General features: G+C 44.6%; 1 protein-coding gene across 1 annotated transcript in view; it reads left to right on the forward strand.

Annotated features, from left to right (window-relative positions):
* Positions 1–308: 308 nt before the first annotated feature.
* The window catches only part of hhip (hedgehog interacting protein), a 46,841-nt gene continuing 30,477 nt past the window's right edge, over positions 309–16,672 (forward strand). The window contains exons 1-4 of the mRNA XM_083764701.1: positions 309–1,168; positions 6,298–6,490; positions 13,404–13,548; positions 15,264–15,465. Coding sequence (XP_083620827.1) covers positions 842–1,168; positions 6,298–6,490; positions 13,404–13,548; positions 15,264–15,465 — 867 coding nt within the window. The 5' untranslated portion in view covers positions 309–841. The remainder of the gene's footprint in view (positions 1,169–6,297; positions 6,491–13,403; positions 13,549–15,263; positions 15,466–16,672) is intronic.

Genomic DNA, 16,672 nt, shown 5'->3' on the forward strand with positions numbered 1-16,672 from the left:
GATGAACAACTTCTTTCAAAGACTCACTTTCACATTCTTCCATAGGCATTCTTCTGAGAATGTAGTAGCCTATACCTACACTCTGACAACAGGTTTTATTCCAAAGGACACTTCGCTCTGCTCTGAGCCTCTGACAGGTATAGGGCGCCCCCCCCTCCCCCCACGTGCATGTGCGCGACTGACTGGGATACATGCGCGCACTCGCGGTGATTCTTACGTCACCGTGCTCGCTCCTCTTCTCGCGCGCTGGTTAAAAAGAAGGAGGAAAGAGGACGGAAAAACATGTGAGCGCTCTGAGGACGCACTGAGAGAAAACTTTATGCTTACTTTTTGACCCCCACGCACAAAAAACCACTGTGCTGGAAACGGAATTTACATTCTAAAGGGAAGGAACACAGCTCGTTGCAATTCACGGTGTTTTTTGTTTTGTTTTTGTTTTATTTGTTTGTTTTTATCAAGAGAAATTGTGCTGTTTTCATTACTATTTCAGATTTGTTCCATATATAAGCTGCATTATATTGCCATTTATAGCCTAATTTATTTTAAATAACTTTCTAAACAGCAAACCGTTCAAAATGTGCCTGCTGTAATTGGTTTTACATAGTCCTTATAAAAAGCATACACAGCCTTTTGCAATTTTGTTATCATTAACGTGTGGGATAATAGTCTAATAAAACAGCATTATCAGGCATTTAGCCTACAAACTTTGAATTGGACAGCTCTGCCTGCTGGTTCGAACATTTTTTTTCTTTCTATTTCTCCCCCCCTCCTCAACCCCTTTCCCCCCTTTTTTTCTTTTTTAAATTAGAATTAGTACCAATAGCAGTACTTTTTTCCTACTATGAAGCATTTGCAATTCGTGCTCGTGTTGGCCATTGCGGTCAACGTGTGGGAATGCGGGGACGCGAAGCAGTTCGGAGAGAGGGGAGAGATCAGCCCGAGACGGCGGAGATGTTACGACGGCAGCGTGCCCAAGCGGCTGAAGAAACGCGACAGAAAGCTGTCAGTGGACAGCAGCAGCAGCGGAGGAGGAGGAGGCGGCGGCGGCGGCACGGGCAGCGGCAGCGGCGGCGGCACGGAGGTCTGCCACAGGCTCTATCCCCGCGTGTCCTGCTGTCCCACCAGGAAAGCCGCGGCGTATCAGATCCTCCACCGGCGGGATGCCAGGGTACGTTCAGCTGCAGCAGCAGCACGCCGCATTCCTTCATTGTAAAAAAAAAAGAAGGGAGGGGGGGGGGGAGAAAGAAAAAGTTGGGGAATTGCCTGCTTCAACTGCCAAACTGCCTTTGGGGAGAGCGTATTTACAACCTTTTTATTGTCATACCGACGCGCTGTTGACAGCTGAATTTGCCCTTATTGTGGTGGTGTAATGCTGGGGGGGATGGAAGGGGGAAAGCTCGCTGATTTACCTAACTGTCTCAGCAGCGCTCCCCCGTCCGTCTTGTTGTCGACGCTAGGCTTGTTTTTTGGGGGGGACCGTGCATTTCGCTGTTTGTTTGGCTGCCCAACAAATATGTTCCCACTTCCCAGAATCCATTTGAACGCATGTTGTTTAGTTGTGTAGTTAGTAGCCTGTTGTGTTCGTTTTTGAGTTTCTTGTTTTACAAGGCAGTGTGCTAGAGACGCCTGTAGTGTAGTTGTAATGTATGTCCCTGCTCCCCTCAGTGTTACCATGGAAATCTGTCTGTTTTACGTTGCGGGTCGCCGTCGCCGGTATTATAGTTAACGCTGTGAACAGTCTTATCTAGTTATTTTATATAAACGGCGTAGTTCTCTGACAGTCTCGTTGTCGTTTGCCAGAAGAAATTTTTTCTTAGTTATTTACTTATTTTATTCCGAGGTAGGCCTATTAATTAGGCTAAACTTCATGGCACGTGTCTCGCTGCTCCGTCCGTCGCCTGTTAGCCTGGCCCTACATGTGGACCGCTGTATGACATAGCCTAAATAGTGACATAGTCCAAATAATGTTACATTAGATTCATGTTATTCAGTTGTGTCAGTGTGTGTGTGTGTGTGTGTGTGTGTGTGTGTGTGTGTGTGTGTGTCACTGTGTGCGCGCGTGTGTGTGTGCGCGTGCGTGACGTGTGAAACTTCATTATGTTCAGGGGCCACAGCAGAATCTGTTGGGATCTTACCGGACTATTCTCATGTAAACCACTCTTCGAATCATTCAGTGGCTGGGTGGTATCTCACTGTGTGTTGTGACAAAAAGCCATATTGCATCATTTAATTTGCTCAAGTCATGCAAATAGGAAGGGTAAAACTGAATGGGGCAGAGTCGACTTCTCCTCCTCCCCACTACACTGCCCACACACGGAGCCCTTTTTGCTTATAGCAAAAGAATAACAACAACACCATTGTGTTTGTTAGTTTCGCTTAATGGCTGAAGCCGGAGAACATCACTCTCCCCCAGTCATCGGCCCTGTCCAAGTGTTAATGCCTTTGAGAGGGTGTATGTCCTTTTCTGCCCCCCCACCCCTACTGCCAGCCAGCTTACACCTATTCCCAGAGGACAAGTGTTTTGTTAAAGCTTAGTGTTGCCTACATCAGAGCTAAGTCTCTCCCAGCCTGGAGTCCCCCCTCCCCGCCCCCAACCGCCTTACCATATCGGTCTTGCATAGACTCATAATTGAATGGAAAGTCAGTTTTGTGTTCAAATCTCAAATTGTATATTGATATGTTTGGTCCAGCAATCTCACTGACAAAAGCCATTACGCAGATCCCATCATATATATATATAAGTAGGCTAAGCCTGTAACAGCTTTGCTTATAAATGCAGCAATGTATTGGCAATATGATTAAACTCTGGCTATGGAAATGGTAGCCATCTGTAATTGCATGGAAATACTGGGTAAATGGCAAATTAAGTTTCTCACACGGTGGCATGTCTAGGCTGTCTGATTACCAATGGTGCATTGACTGACCGGCGGCTTTCCATTACTAAGCATGTCCCCGGTAAAGGTGCAACAGTCAAGCTGCGTTGTCATTTTCCCCTCTGCTTTTGAGGAACGATTCAGTGAAAAAAAATGAAAAAAATAAAACAACAACAAACAAAGGTCTGCTTGTTCTGGTTTGGATGATGGCATCATTGGAGGCCATCCCAGTAACATATGGGCACAGGGCATGGCTGACAGCACACAAATGGTACTCTCCACAGACCCTGTGCCAGCCCATGGCACACAGAATCAATGGGCAATTTAGAGCATGAGGACAGGCATGTCCACAGCACCTCTATATGGCATGATGAGTATAGGGGGGTGGGGAGGCCGACAGAGGGACAGAGAGAGAGAGAGAGAGCAAGAGAGAGAGAGAGAGAGAGAGAGAGAGATGGTATCAACATTTTACAGGCACTGAAGATATTGTACATGTTCCTATTGTTGTAGTTATTATTAACCAACCAGCTGCCTGCTCTGAAGAGTGAGTATTATTGCAGGGGTAAACATTCTGAATTAATATCACCCTAGATGTTTTATACTTGACTTGTCAGAAGATGTGCCACCTGTTGGGCAACACAAGGCGCTGTATGCAACCAAATGGAGCCTCCTCACACTTTCCTTCGGTTTGACAGTTAGAACGGTGGTGGGAGGGAAGTGTAAGGTGTCCATATGTTGGGCTTGGATCTGCTGGTCTAATTGACTTCGACAGACTGCTAATTTGTTGATACCAGTGCAGGAATGATGTGCCTGTCTATCTCTAAATTGGTGTTTACACATGGACCTCACACAGAGCAAAGCACTACCAGCCCGCCCTGCTGCCTGGCTGCCCAACCAGACAGCAACACTCTGGAACCAAGACAAGATTACATTGTGTTTTATTACAGCTAATTTGCTATGTAAATAATCCGGCTAATTTAGCTGGGATTAATCATTTGCTTACTTTTGCTTGGTGACCCTAAATAACATCTTGAAGCCCTCCGTTTGGCTTCATCCATTCCATGTCCCCAAAACCAAATCTGTCAGTCTGGCAGACATTAGAGTTGTAAATTAATTTGAACTGTTTGTGAACTTAGGCGAGCAAGCAGTGAATGTCTCCAAAACAGAGCTATTTTAATATAAAAAAATCACACCCGTGTGAAGTGAGGGGCGCTCTTATCATCATACATCATAATACATCATCTCATTCCAGCCAATGAGAATTTGCATCCTCACCTTCATCTTCAATGTTTGTTTACGCAAGGTTTGACACTCAAAACTTTCCATTCATTGTCAATGGCACTTAATGTTCGTGTTAGGACAAAGTTTGTGTTTACACGCACACTAAAAGCTGGACATAGGAGGGGCTAGCACCCCTCAACATTCAGAGAAAATTAAACTGGCTATCAGTGTATCTGGATTCCCCATGGCAAATCTTTGCTTTTGCAGTTTCCACATTTTTGTTATTGCATGGAAGGTTAAGTGTCGTTTAAAAATGTAACAGGTAGATATACTGGGAAAAGTGACAGCCCTACAGACTGGGCTTTCAGCCTAGAACAGTCCTGTGGTCTCTTGTGGTTGACATGGGCTACACACGTGCAGTGTAGCATGCAATATCACAAGTAATACACATTCCACAAACCCGGGCGGTCAGACTCATTATGGGCAGGAAGAAATCACACGTGTGTGAAGTGAGGGATGCCCACTGTGGCTGCCACATGACGTCACTGCTTAAGGCAAACATTAAAGGTCCATTGACTTGGACGCAACGTGAAGCTGTGAGCTGAGGCAAAGCCTGCGGCACACAAACTGATTATAGATCATAAACTAGAACTGCACTCTGTCGAGTGCCTACTTGCTTGTTGCACACAAGTAGGCCATTTAGCGCAAGCAGAGCGCGCAAGTACTGTCGACCGCTACAAACGGTCAAATCTCAGCTTCTCTGTGAAAGAACGTTTGAAATATTGAATTATTAGGTTTAGCTATTTGCTACGTACCTAGTTTTTGGAGGTAAAAAAGTAGTTATTGTGTAGTAAAAGTATGGTAAATAACTATATAATAAGGATTTATTTTGTCCTGGCCCAACGTTAGTCTGCTCAGGAATATGCTGGTGATTTGTCTTGGCTATCTAGCATACAGTTCTATGACTTACTTGAAAAGTATTGTCCTGTCTGACGCTATTTTGAGATCTGTTGAAGAACATGAAGGTAATTCTATTTAAGCATTTCAAATTCATTCTTTCGTTACGTAATTAACAACAATCAATTACGTAATGTTGTAATTAATACGGATGAGTGACGGCTTTCGATGGTGACGTATATCTCGATCAGTGTCGGGTGGATTAAAGGAAATGCCTCCATGTATTTGTATATGTAATTTGTTGATTAGCGGTATAATGTGGTTACTTTGCGTAGGCCCCGTTTGATGCGTATGTATCGTAGCAGCATATGACGTCAGGGTATAACTGGTACAACATAGCTCTCAATGATGACGTAATAAAGATGTGGATTAAAGGACCCAATGCCAGAGTGTAATTGGTTTTCGATGGTGACGTAATGACGATATGTTTTTTTTTTTTTGTTTTTTTAGTGTCGGGAGGATTAAAGGTAATGCCCTTATGTATACATGTATGTAATCTGACACCACTGCCATATCAAGCACAAGTAGTCATTACGTCATACGCTGGCACGGCGCATACGCATCAAACGGCGACATACTCATCGAAGCACTGGACGAAAACTATTACTTGCGTGGCTCTGCTTGCGCAAGTAACAAGAGCTTGCTGCACCTGTAGCAGTTATGACGGGGTCATTCTTATACGGCTTTTTGGCACGTCACGTCACGTCTCTCATTGACAATGAGAGGAGAATTACGTCATATGTTCCTGAAATATGACGTAAATTTGTGGCAACACAAACATTAAATACCATTGACACTGAAAGGAAACTTTAGACATGTAGACAAGCAAATGGGCTAACCAATCACTTAAATTCAGTTGTCATCTCACATGATCACGGTGAAAAGATGAGTTCTTTAACATTGTATCATGGTTAAAAGATAATAACATAAGTTGACAAATTAATTCATGAAGAAATATATACATTTTGTATTGGATGATGTACGACTACAAGAGTGCCCCTCACTTCACATGGGTGTGATATCATTTGCCATTCATCCTGTCGTTTGTTGACTAGGATTCATGCACAGTACCCAGTCTGATACTATCAGTTACTCTGGATATGACACAAACTGTAACTGTGAACAACTAGAACAACTTGGAAATTGCATAAGTTTACAAGTTGAAAGTACGGTCATTTGCTATGTAAAAGCCTATCATTCTAACCAGCTGTTGTTTTTGTGTATGTGTCGACCTGTGGGCCTCCAGATTTTTTCCACCAATAACACGGAATGTGGACGTCTCCTGGAGGAGATCAAGTGCGCTCGCTGTTCCCCCAACGCCCAGGTGTTATTCCACTCCACAGACACGGATAAGATACCGCACAGGGAGCCTGAGCTGCCACGCCTCTGCCAGGACTTCTGCCGCGAGTTCTACTACACCTGCAGGGGCCACATACCAGGTAAATACCACATGTGGATGTGGTGATGGGGAGTACCATGAAGGTGACTTGTCATAGTGTCATAGTCCATGTGCGCATCTGTTGTTACTTCTCTCTCTCTCTCTCTCTCTCTCTCTCTCTCTCTCTCTCTCTCGCACGCACACACGCACGAACGCATGTGCACAGACACATGCACAAGCAACCCCATCGTAGACATGTTTAAACCCCTAATGTGACTTATTAAAATTCTCGCTCCCTATTGAAAATCAGCCTGCACGCGTACATCAGGACACGCCGCGCAAGAAGAAGTGGTGCGTCAGGGTTCCGCTCTGTGGATATTTGTTTATCCAGCTCTTACCCCATCTGACCTCACCTCCATCCGTTGCTGAGCGTGCCTCCCTAACTGACTCACTGTGTTTCTCACTGACTTCACAGTGCTCCCTAAACGACACCTTCTCCCTCTCCCCCGTTGGTGTCGCATCATCTAGCCCAATCTGGGAACCCATCAGCAAAATAAAACTGCCTGTAATGCCAGAAAACTGTAGCAAAAAGCAATGATTTAGTGAGCCACTCATTCATTTTGGCCAAGCCACCTCCCCACTCTTAAGGGCTCACACTATGTTTGGAGGATGTGTAAACTTGCACTAGCTATACGGTCTAGACATGACAGCCCCTGACACCTCGCCTCGGCTCACCTCGCCTTGCCTAGTGCCTCCAGCAGAGCACACAATCCCCGGCCTAGCCTAGACACTAGCTGTCGTCTCAAAAAATGCCGCTCATACATCACTGGTTTGTTTTCCTTGGGGCTGGTAAATTCAATGGAACGTAAACATAATCAAAGCCTTGCTTGGCTGGGCCCAATCCCCCCCCCCCCCCCCCCCCCCCCCACCAGACTCTACCTCCGACCTCGCAGAGACAGCCACCACATACGCAGAATAATGAAGAAAGAAAGAAAGAAAAAAAAACTCATGACTCAACAGTTTTCCCTCATGGATATGTGACAGTGCTGTTGAATGATAGGAGCTGATCTTCTGCTGCTACCGCTGCGCCCGCCTGCCAGGCGTTCGCTCCTCAGAAGTTGTTCCCTTTGAAGGGCTCTCTTAAGATCGCAGGTACCTGCGTCTCTGTGCATTCCAAAAGTGATCAAACACTCCTCTGAGTCCTCTCTGCTGCCATTTGGCCAGACTTCTTCCTATCTCTGCACCATGGGCTGATTAGATCTGCTAAGATTTCCAAACAGGAACAGTTTCAAACACACTTGTCCTCAACCCACCCACATGGCATGCCTCTGGAGTCAAATCAAACGCCATTACGAAGGGCTTGCTCATAAGTGAGATCCACCGCTGTCACCCACTCAAAAAGTAATAATAAATTAAAGTTTAATTAAATAAATTATACAAATCGTTATATCTATTATATATTAGAGAACTTGTACCCAACACATGGCAAGAAACCCAAAGCCACAACAGCTACGTCGCTATTGCAACACCCACAACACCATCTTACACACTACACCCACACACACTCACAACGGCAGCCCGCTCTCAGAATCTCATTCTGATCTCCCGCAGGAGAAGAGAAACGAGGAACGGGAGAGGAATTGTAGCCTCACGATTTTGCTTATTCCTTCTAAATCTCTGTATTTAAAATATCGCTCTCTCTCAGCGAATCTCTTAGTTACATCAACATTGTACTTTGTCAGTAGTTTGTTTGTGCCTACATATTACGATTACACAGAACGCTTTGGCTATTTTCACCTGCCAGCCAACTGCCGAGTACACACGCCTGCACACACACGCACGCCTGGCTTGCACACACACACACGCACGCCTGGAAGCCACGACCTTTCTCTCTCTCTCTCGCCACGCCTCTCTCTCTCGCCACGCCCCACACACACACACAGGCTATACACACACGGCGGCGCTGCGGCAGCGAGACAGGACGTTATAATCTTGAGTTTCATTAAATAACTGTCTTTCTCCGCACGCGCACGTGCGCAACACAACATTATTCAAGTGAAATGCATAACGCAATATTGGGCTAATATAGGCTACCAATACAGGATGTTATAATCTTCACTTTCATTAAATAACTGTCTTTCTCCACACACGCACGTGCGCACAACAACATTATTCAAGTGAAATGCGTAACGGCAATATTGGGCTAATATAGTCTACCAATATGTGGGTAGCCTACAGGCTTTTACCCACGGAATGAATATATATATATATATATATATATTCTAGTATAATAAAAGTATTAATATTAATCATACTTAATATTTATATTAACAGTTTCCGTGCCTTGAATGGATTACTCCAGGTTAATGTCGCTGCCGTATCGGACATACCCGCCTTTTGTTTTATGTGTTTAATCCGCCGTAATGTAATGAATCAAAAGAAAATCCGTCTTCGTAGCGGAGTATGAGACTGGATGCCTTCGCTGAGATGACAAAACCGGAAATCGTCACATGCTGTGGGCTGCTAGGGCTTCTGGAAATTGAGGCCAATGGAAATGCATTGGGTGCAACGCCTCATTGAAACCAATCTTGTGTGCGTCTTCCGCGTGCACCAAGATGGTGGATGCTACACACAGATCATAACAAACCACGGGAGCTTTTTTTGATGGATTTTCGCGGATTAAAAGCCCAAATAATTCAGCGTATGCTCTAAAGGTAATACAACAATCTCGGCAGTGAAGGGGGGTTGATTAAAATGCGGGTTAATCGTAAAAAACAGTCAAACTGTTAAGACATTTACACCATCTTAGGTCATTGTGCTCCTTTCAAAAGCGTATCTAATGGTTATGTATTACTACATGTATTACTATTTTTTGTCATTTATGTGAACATGCTTATGCTGCTATCTTGGCCAGGACTCCCTTGTAAAATAAAGAGTGAGACCATTCCTCATTAATTATGATTGAACTGGAATGGAAACCAGGGACAAAGGTATGAGAGAGGAGAGGAGAGATTGTCCTCGTCTTCATTTCTATATTATGAATAAAAACAAAAGCCTATTCAAAACTGCCCCCCATCTTCGCTCTTGCCACTGCTTTTCCGATGGCACCTCTATCCACTATATAGTCAAATCCTGAGAACTGCTTGTTATGGCATTGTACTCATTGCTGTTTGATGGTTATGTATGGGGGTCTTGTTACTCACTATTGGGTCTTGTTACTCAGAATAAGAGTGTCAGCTTGTACAGTCACCCATATTGATCACTTTCAACTGTCATAGGCACATCTTCATGTCACAATTTGTTTTTAAATGTCCAAAAATAACAAAAATGCAAGCTCAGAATGACACATTTTCATATTTTCGCTATTCCCCATACAAAACGTGTATAGGGTGGTTACGTAAAGGCTTGCATACTTTGCTTATGTAACTGAAGGTGTAAATGAAATGACATCTGTCGGTGGTATCTGTGTATAGTCGCATTGCTTAACGCCGGGCCAACGGACACGAGGCCTCAGAGAGCCAATAGCTCCAGAGGAAAAGCCAAAAGAAGAAGTGCAGTCTCGCTTCCACCCTCCCCTCTCTGCCTCCCAGCTTTCACCATCATCCTCCTCTCCCTCCCACAACCACCCCCCCACCCCCGAGGCCTCTGCAGATCAGCATATGTGGTGACGAATGACACATTTATTTTTCTACAAAGGTTGTGTGTATGTAAAACTGCTGAAGTGCATCAAGATGTCAAGTACTTTGGGTGGCCCACCCAGGTTGCCTTGGAAGATAACCAGATGGAAGCAGAACATTAGAGTGCTGGGGAGCCGGGAGATGTGGACCCAAGCACTCTCTCTCTCTCTCTCTCTCTCTCTCTCTCTCTCTCTCTCTCTCTCACACACACACACACAAGCACACACACACACACACACACACACACACACACACACACACACACACACACACACACACACACACACACACACATTATTTTTCTCTCTGCCCTTTCTCTCTCACTCAGTCTCTCTTTCTCATCCTTTTCTGTTTCTATCACTCATACTCTCTCTCTTATGCTTTCTCTCTCTCTCTCTCTCTCTCTCTCTCTCTCTCTCTCTCTCTCTCTCTCTCTCTCTCTCTCTCTCTCTCTCTCTCTCTCTCTCTCTCTCTCTCTCTCTCTCTACCTCTCTATTTCTGGTTTCTGTATCACAACCTTTAGCCATTGATTGAGAAGTGCAGGTCCGTATGGGTTGCCATTTACTGTAAATGTAAGTCAATTCAAACTGCTGACGGGAGGCACTGAAAGTGGAGCAGTAGCCTCTTTACAGCATCCATAACTGTCCTGCTGCTCCTGATTAGCGCTACATACTTAGACCCCATATCTCCATAAAGACATTTACTGGCCCCACTCTCACTTCTGCCTACAGGCCTCCCTCACTCGCCCCCTCTCTCCCTTCTATTTTTTTTTCTTCGTTTTTCTTCACCGCACCTGAGGTCCCCAGTCAGCACGGTTAAGATAACTGCAGGCAGCAAGTAGGTGGGTGGTATAGCCCGAGAGAGCTGTCTGTTTCTCTGTGTGAGTGTGCAGTGTGTGTATGCGCACATGCGTGCGTGTTCATGTGTGTTTGTCTGTCTGTGTCTTTGTATATGTTTATATGTGTGCACGAATGGCGTGTGTGTGTGTGTGTGTGTGTGTTTTTGATCTCCATGTTGTGTTTAGATGTTTGAGGGGATATCCTATCACCTCCAGTATTTGGAGCGGTCAGCCCGTGTGTGTGTGTGTGTGTGTGTGTGTGTGTGTGCGTGCGTGCGTGCGTGCGTGCGTGCGTGCGTGCGTGTGTGTGTGTGTGTGCGCGCGCGCCTGCGTGCGTGCGCGACTGTGCGTGTGCATGTGCATGTGTGTTGGAGAGAGAGAGAGAGAGAGAGAGAGAGAGAGAGAGACCCGGGGGAGAGAAGGAGATGAAAGAAGGCAGAGAGAGTCCTGTTTGTGTTTTTTATCGCGGGTGTATTTGCTCTCCTCCACCCACCAAGGGCTAGCGTAAGGGAAACAATATAACCAAAGATTGTTTTTAGGTCACAAAGGGCCCTGTCTCAAGATTCACCATGCTGCTTTCTACCCTCTGCGGTTTACCATACATGCACAATAAGAAAAAGAGGAGGGGAGAGGAGAGGAGTAGTTCCTAGAACCTTGGAATAATGTTGTGACTGTGTGTGGGGACCCTTCAGCCAGGCGGGGCTGTTCCGTCTGATTGCCGTGTTTACTCAGATCACGTTTACTCAGATTACTCTAGCGTTGTTGGACCATTTAAAATAAACCCGTCTAAGAGAAATAAAGTGTGAATGGGTTGATAGCATTTTAGCTTTGAACTTAACCCGTAACCCAAGCATTGGAATGGAATATTACATTTACATTTGCGAAACATTGCTTCTTTATTTGCATTTTTGAAGAAAATTATATTTCCAACTACTAAACGTGTGGTTGGAATCGTGCTATCCCATTTTACAGGTTGATTGTTGCCTTAGAAGCTCTCACGTTTCACACACTGCACCCACATGCTGCTCCATGATACACAGAAAACATGGAAGTTATTTGAGAGTCCCATGTGAGACTTTTTGGATTTGTTTGAAGGAGAGTAGTGAAAGTGTGGGTTACACTATGCCATTTTCATAACATAATTTTTTGACACCCATAAATTAAAAGAACGCAGAGGTTTTGCACGCCAAACATCAGTGTTCCAGCTGGGCTTTATTGGTGGCTCTGGCCAAATCCTGTCGTAACCAGGGAGCTAGTTAGCAATCGTAAGCATTTTCTGCCGTTTTAAGTTCTTATTTATGTACACAACTTTGAAGAAATGTTTTTAAGTTTTTATGCTTATGGGAACTATTTTATAAAGCAAACTGACTAAAGTATACTTCCACAGTAACAGATACTTCAAAGCGAGGCTAGCCTAAGCGTCAATTTATAATTGTTCTTTAAAGTCCCAGTTCACACGTCCTATGTTTGAAATCATCTTAAAAATCTACCTCTGATTAATACATGTTTATGTAAAGCATTTCTCTCACCACTAAAGAAAATCCACAATGGAGTTTACTGCCTCAATCTATGCTTTATCTTTACCCTCAGCATTCCAGAATCTATCAATTCTGCCAATTTTCCACGACTGTAGAATCAAGCCCTCATTAAAATTCCAATATGACACACCCCTAGAATCAACATGCTGAATTGTCCACGCACCTGCGAGAATATCTGCAGTGGAGGACCCTCTAGTCTGCACTTATTCCAATCACATCTTCATTGCAGTACGTCACACGTGGTGATCTAAAATTCACATTTTGGAGGTAGAACTCTACAGTAACACTTTAAAGCAGTGGTTTTTAATCTAGTAGTCCAGGGACCACCTTGATGGAATTGTGGACAAAACCTTATCCAACGACAACAAAATAATCTTTAGTTTTGGTTCTGAGAGGCGAATAAATAATGGAACTTGATATGAAAAAGGTTGAAAACCACTGCTTTAGAGATACCGTATGCAGAGTGCAAAACAAACACCACCAAATGACCATGACACTGAATTCAAGACTGAAGACTGAATTCAGACTAAGGTCTATAATGATTAAAGATTAAAATATATAAAATCTTCAAATCAACATCTTTTTGCACTTTGCTTGGGGAGAAGGATAGCATTCTGCCGAATTCTCTGTTGGATCTGAAATCCGTTTGGTTTGGCCTGTTTTCTCTTCACTTGTTCTGTTCAGCTCAGTCTAGCCAGGATTTGGTTTGGCTCATCCAGTGTAACTACATTCATCCCCAACACACAGGCACGTTCACACATTCTCTCTTTATTTCCTTTCTCTCTCTCCGTTTCTCTTTCTCTCTCAAGTAGAGGGCTATATAACATTACCATGTGAGGCATGAAGCACATGAGGTCCTTTTGGTATGCAGTATGTGCATAAGACTCTGTCTATAATGTCTGTCTCTGTTCTGTTTACTAGAGCTGTTCCAAGCCGATGTGGATGAGTTCTGCCAATACTATGGGAGAAGGGACGGCAGCCTGTGCTTTCCAGATTTTCAACGAAAGCCACCGCGAAGCCAGGAATCCAACTACTTAGGAGATGAGAAAATAGAAGATATAAGCAGGTTTGTAGCATGACTTGTTTTATTTATTTTAAATAAATATTTTAAATGATTTATGTTGTATTATTTAGAATCATAATGTTTGATTTGATCATTCCAAAACAAAAAGAAAGAAATTGAAACACTGTTGTGGTTTGGTTTTGGTGGTAACAGGTGTGCTCCTTGCCCTCCCAAATCTGTCACATGATCCAAGTTCACCGGCCCATTTTCACACACACTCATACACAACACCCTCCCTCCTCCCTGTCCTCTGATCCCAAAGTTTGTTCAGGGGTGCATTTGCTCAGCTTTGGCTGCATAATGAAAATGCTTATCGTGCATCATTTGGGCCGCCTTACTCGCTGGAAATGTCTGTACATCACAGAGGGTTTTGGCCTTTTGTCTGTGAGAGGAGGTCCTTTATCTCTGGTTTTACCCTGAGGGCAAGATATGAAGCTCTGCAGCCCGGCCAACGTATGTCTAGTCTCGCATAGCCACTACCAGACAATCGGACATCTCTGCCTACCAATATGTCTGGGGAAATCTACATGCTATGTAGGGGGGGCTAGAACCGCAGAGAGGACCTAGCGAAAACTGAATTATTTCCACCCAGTTTATCCACTAATGAGAATGCAAGACTAGTGTATGTCATCACTAACATCAAAATATTAGTAGTGGGGCACGGTGGCACAGTTGGTAGTGCTGTCGCCTCACAGCTAGAAGGTCCTGGGTTCGATTCCCGCTCGGGGCGCTGTGGGTGCTGGCGGCGTGTTTCCTCCTCCGCGTCATCAGTGCCCATACCCGAAGGCGGGGTTGGCGAAAGGGCCTTTCTGTGTGGAGTTTGCATGTTCTCCCCGTGTCCCCTAGGGTAGGTACCCTCACAAAAACATGCAGTAATCCTGGTCTCTAAACTGCCTCCCCCTGGCCAGCCGGGACGCCTGATGGAGGGGAAAGGAACTGGTTGGAATAACGTGTTCCTTCCACACGCTACGTACAACCAGGGAAACTCCCCCCTGTCAGGTGTAAAGGAGCAACTTGGACACTCAAGCATGAAGGAAGCATGAGTTAAGTCCGTTGCTCTCCCTAGGTTGGCGGAGGGTGTGTAGAGCCCAGGATCACATCACAGGATGATTGACACAGGGGTGAAAAATGGGTTACAAAATCATGGGACAAAAAATATAAATAAAAAAAAATATATATATTAGTAGTGTTTTGTATTAGCCCCTTCAGTAAAGAAGCTTAAATTGCTCCAGTGTCTTCCTTTGCTGCTGCTGTGTCCTGCTTCTGTGCGTGACACATCAGGCCTCATGCCTTCACATGGTTGAGGTGCAGTGGAATTTCTTCATCACTTGGCAGATAGCTACAAAGCTCTTTCCATTTTGCTCCGTATTTTGAGTGGTCCATCTTAAGCTGTTAAGGGACTCGGAATGATGCTGATTCCTCTTAGACATCTAGTCAGGGTCTTATTTAGACCTGTGGCAACAGGTGAATGCAATTAATTCCCTGGCAGAAAGTATCAGTACAAACATACAAACTGCCCTGAAGTGGAAGCTTGATTGTCTAATTTCCCCCGCCACTACACTCATCCACCTGCTCTCTCTCTCTCTCTCTCTCTCTGACTTTTTTTTACTTACTTTTTCTTACACTCCTCTCTCTCCTAACGGGATTATCACTGGCTGCTGCCACCACTGATTGACCTCCAACCTTTTGTATCCTGCCCGATCCGGTTGGCCATGCAGGAAACACAAGCACAACTGCTACTGTGCCCAGGAGGTGTTGAGTGGCCTGAGGCAGCCGGTGGCCGCCATGCACTGTGGGGACGGCTCCCAGCGCCTCTTTGTCCTAGAGAGAGAGGGCTTCGTCAGGATTCTGACCCACCAGCTGGAGCTGCTCAAAGAGCCCTTCCTGGACATTCACAAGCTGGTGCAGAGCGGCCTCAAGGTAGGCACGAACAACACACATGTACAGAATTGAATTATGAGTATGAATACATCCCTGAGAGTGGGAAAAATGTTACCACCCACGTTTGTGTGCCCCACATAATTATGCACAGTATTGTGTGTCCCACAGTACAATTACAGGGTAATGAGGTGTTTTAGGTGAAATGTGGGTAAAATGTTAAAGGAAGCATGGAAAGAATGAATGATAGAAAGAGAGAAACAAAGAAAAACAGCCTGACACCATTATTTATCTGTATTTCGCTAAACTTTGAATAGCACATTACAGTAATGTGTTTTTACTTTTTAGAAGTGCCGTGACAACCGTCTTCTATTGCACTGACCTACTTTATGGAGTCTGCATGGAACATCTCACATGCCAATGCAAATCCCCTAAAGTGGTGCCTTTCTCACTGCTAACACTCAATTATATAATTACACCAAACAAGCAGTCACTCATAAATTGCAAACGCAGCCAGCTACTGTGCTATTATCTGCTAATTAACTGTGTGAACACATTGCGCTCACTGCTAATTTGCTTCTAATTCCCCCAAGATGGCTTAATGGCTTTCTTAATTGAATGCCTCAAATGCTGTTTCTCTTTAGTAGCCAATGCAGTGACTATAATGGCACATGGTAGCGTTGAGTGCCTAACAACTGCCCACCACACCACATCACACTCACGCACGCACGCACACACACACACACACACACACACACACACACACACACACACACACACACACACACACACACACACACACACACACACACACACACACACACACACCGATCACTCATAGAGCACCGAAGTCTGACGTCAATATCAGTCCACGGGTTCATGTACTTTTTATTTGCTTTGTAATCCCCATAGGAGGATTTCAGATGTTTGAAAAGTGTTTGAAAAATATACATGTCATCAAAGCCGTTTCACTCATATGGATATGAATAATCAACTGACTGAGAGAAAACGCTAATGTTACCGCTGCTGAATTTGTTACATTTTCGCTAGAAACAGACGGTATCAAATATGAGTGACTGACGGTCATAAACGACACAGAGCCACCTCCCAGACAATACACTTTGATTTTTTTTGGAGATGATTTTAAGATGACCCTGTGTTATTCTCCATAGAGAAATTACTTCCGTGAACCAGGGGATGAGCAAGTGACGTCAGGACTTCGGCGCTCTATTGTCTCCATCTTATCTCA

Source organism: Protomyctophum parallelum (genome assembly GCF_964188405.1).
Source record: "Protomyctophum parallelum genome assembly, chromosome: 5".
Taxonomy (NCBI): domain Eukaryota; kingdom Metazoa; phylum Chordata; class Actinopteri; order Myctophiformes; family Myctophidae; genus Protomyctophum; species Protomyctophum parallelum.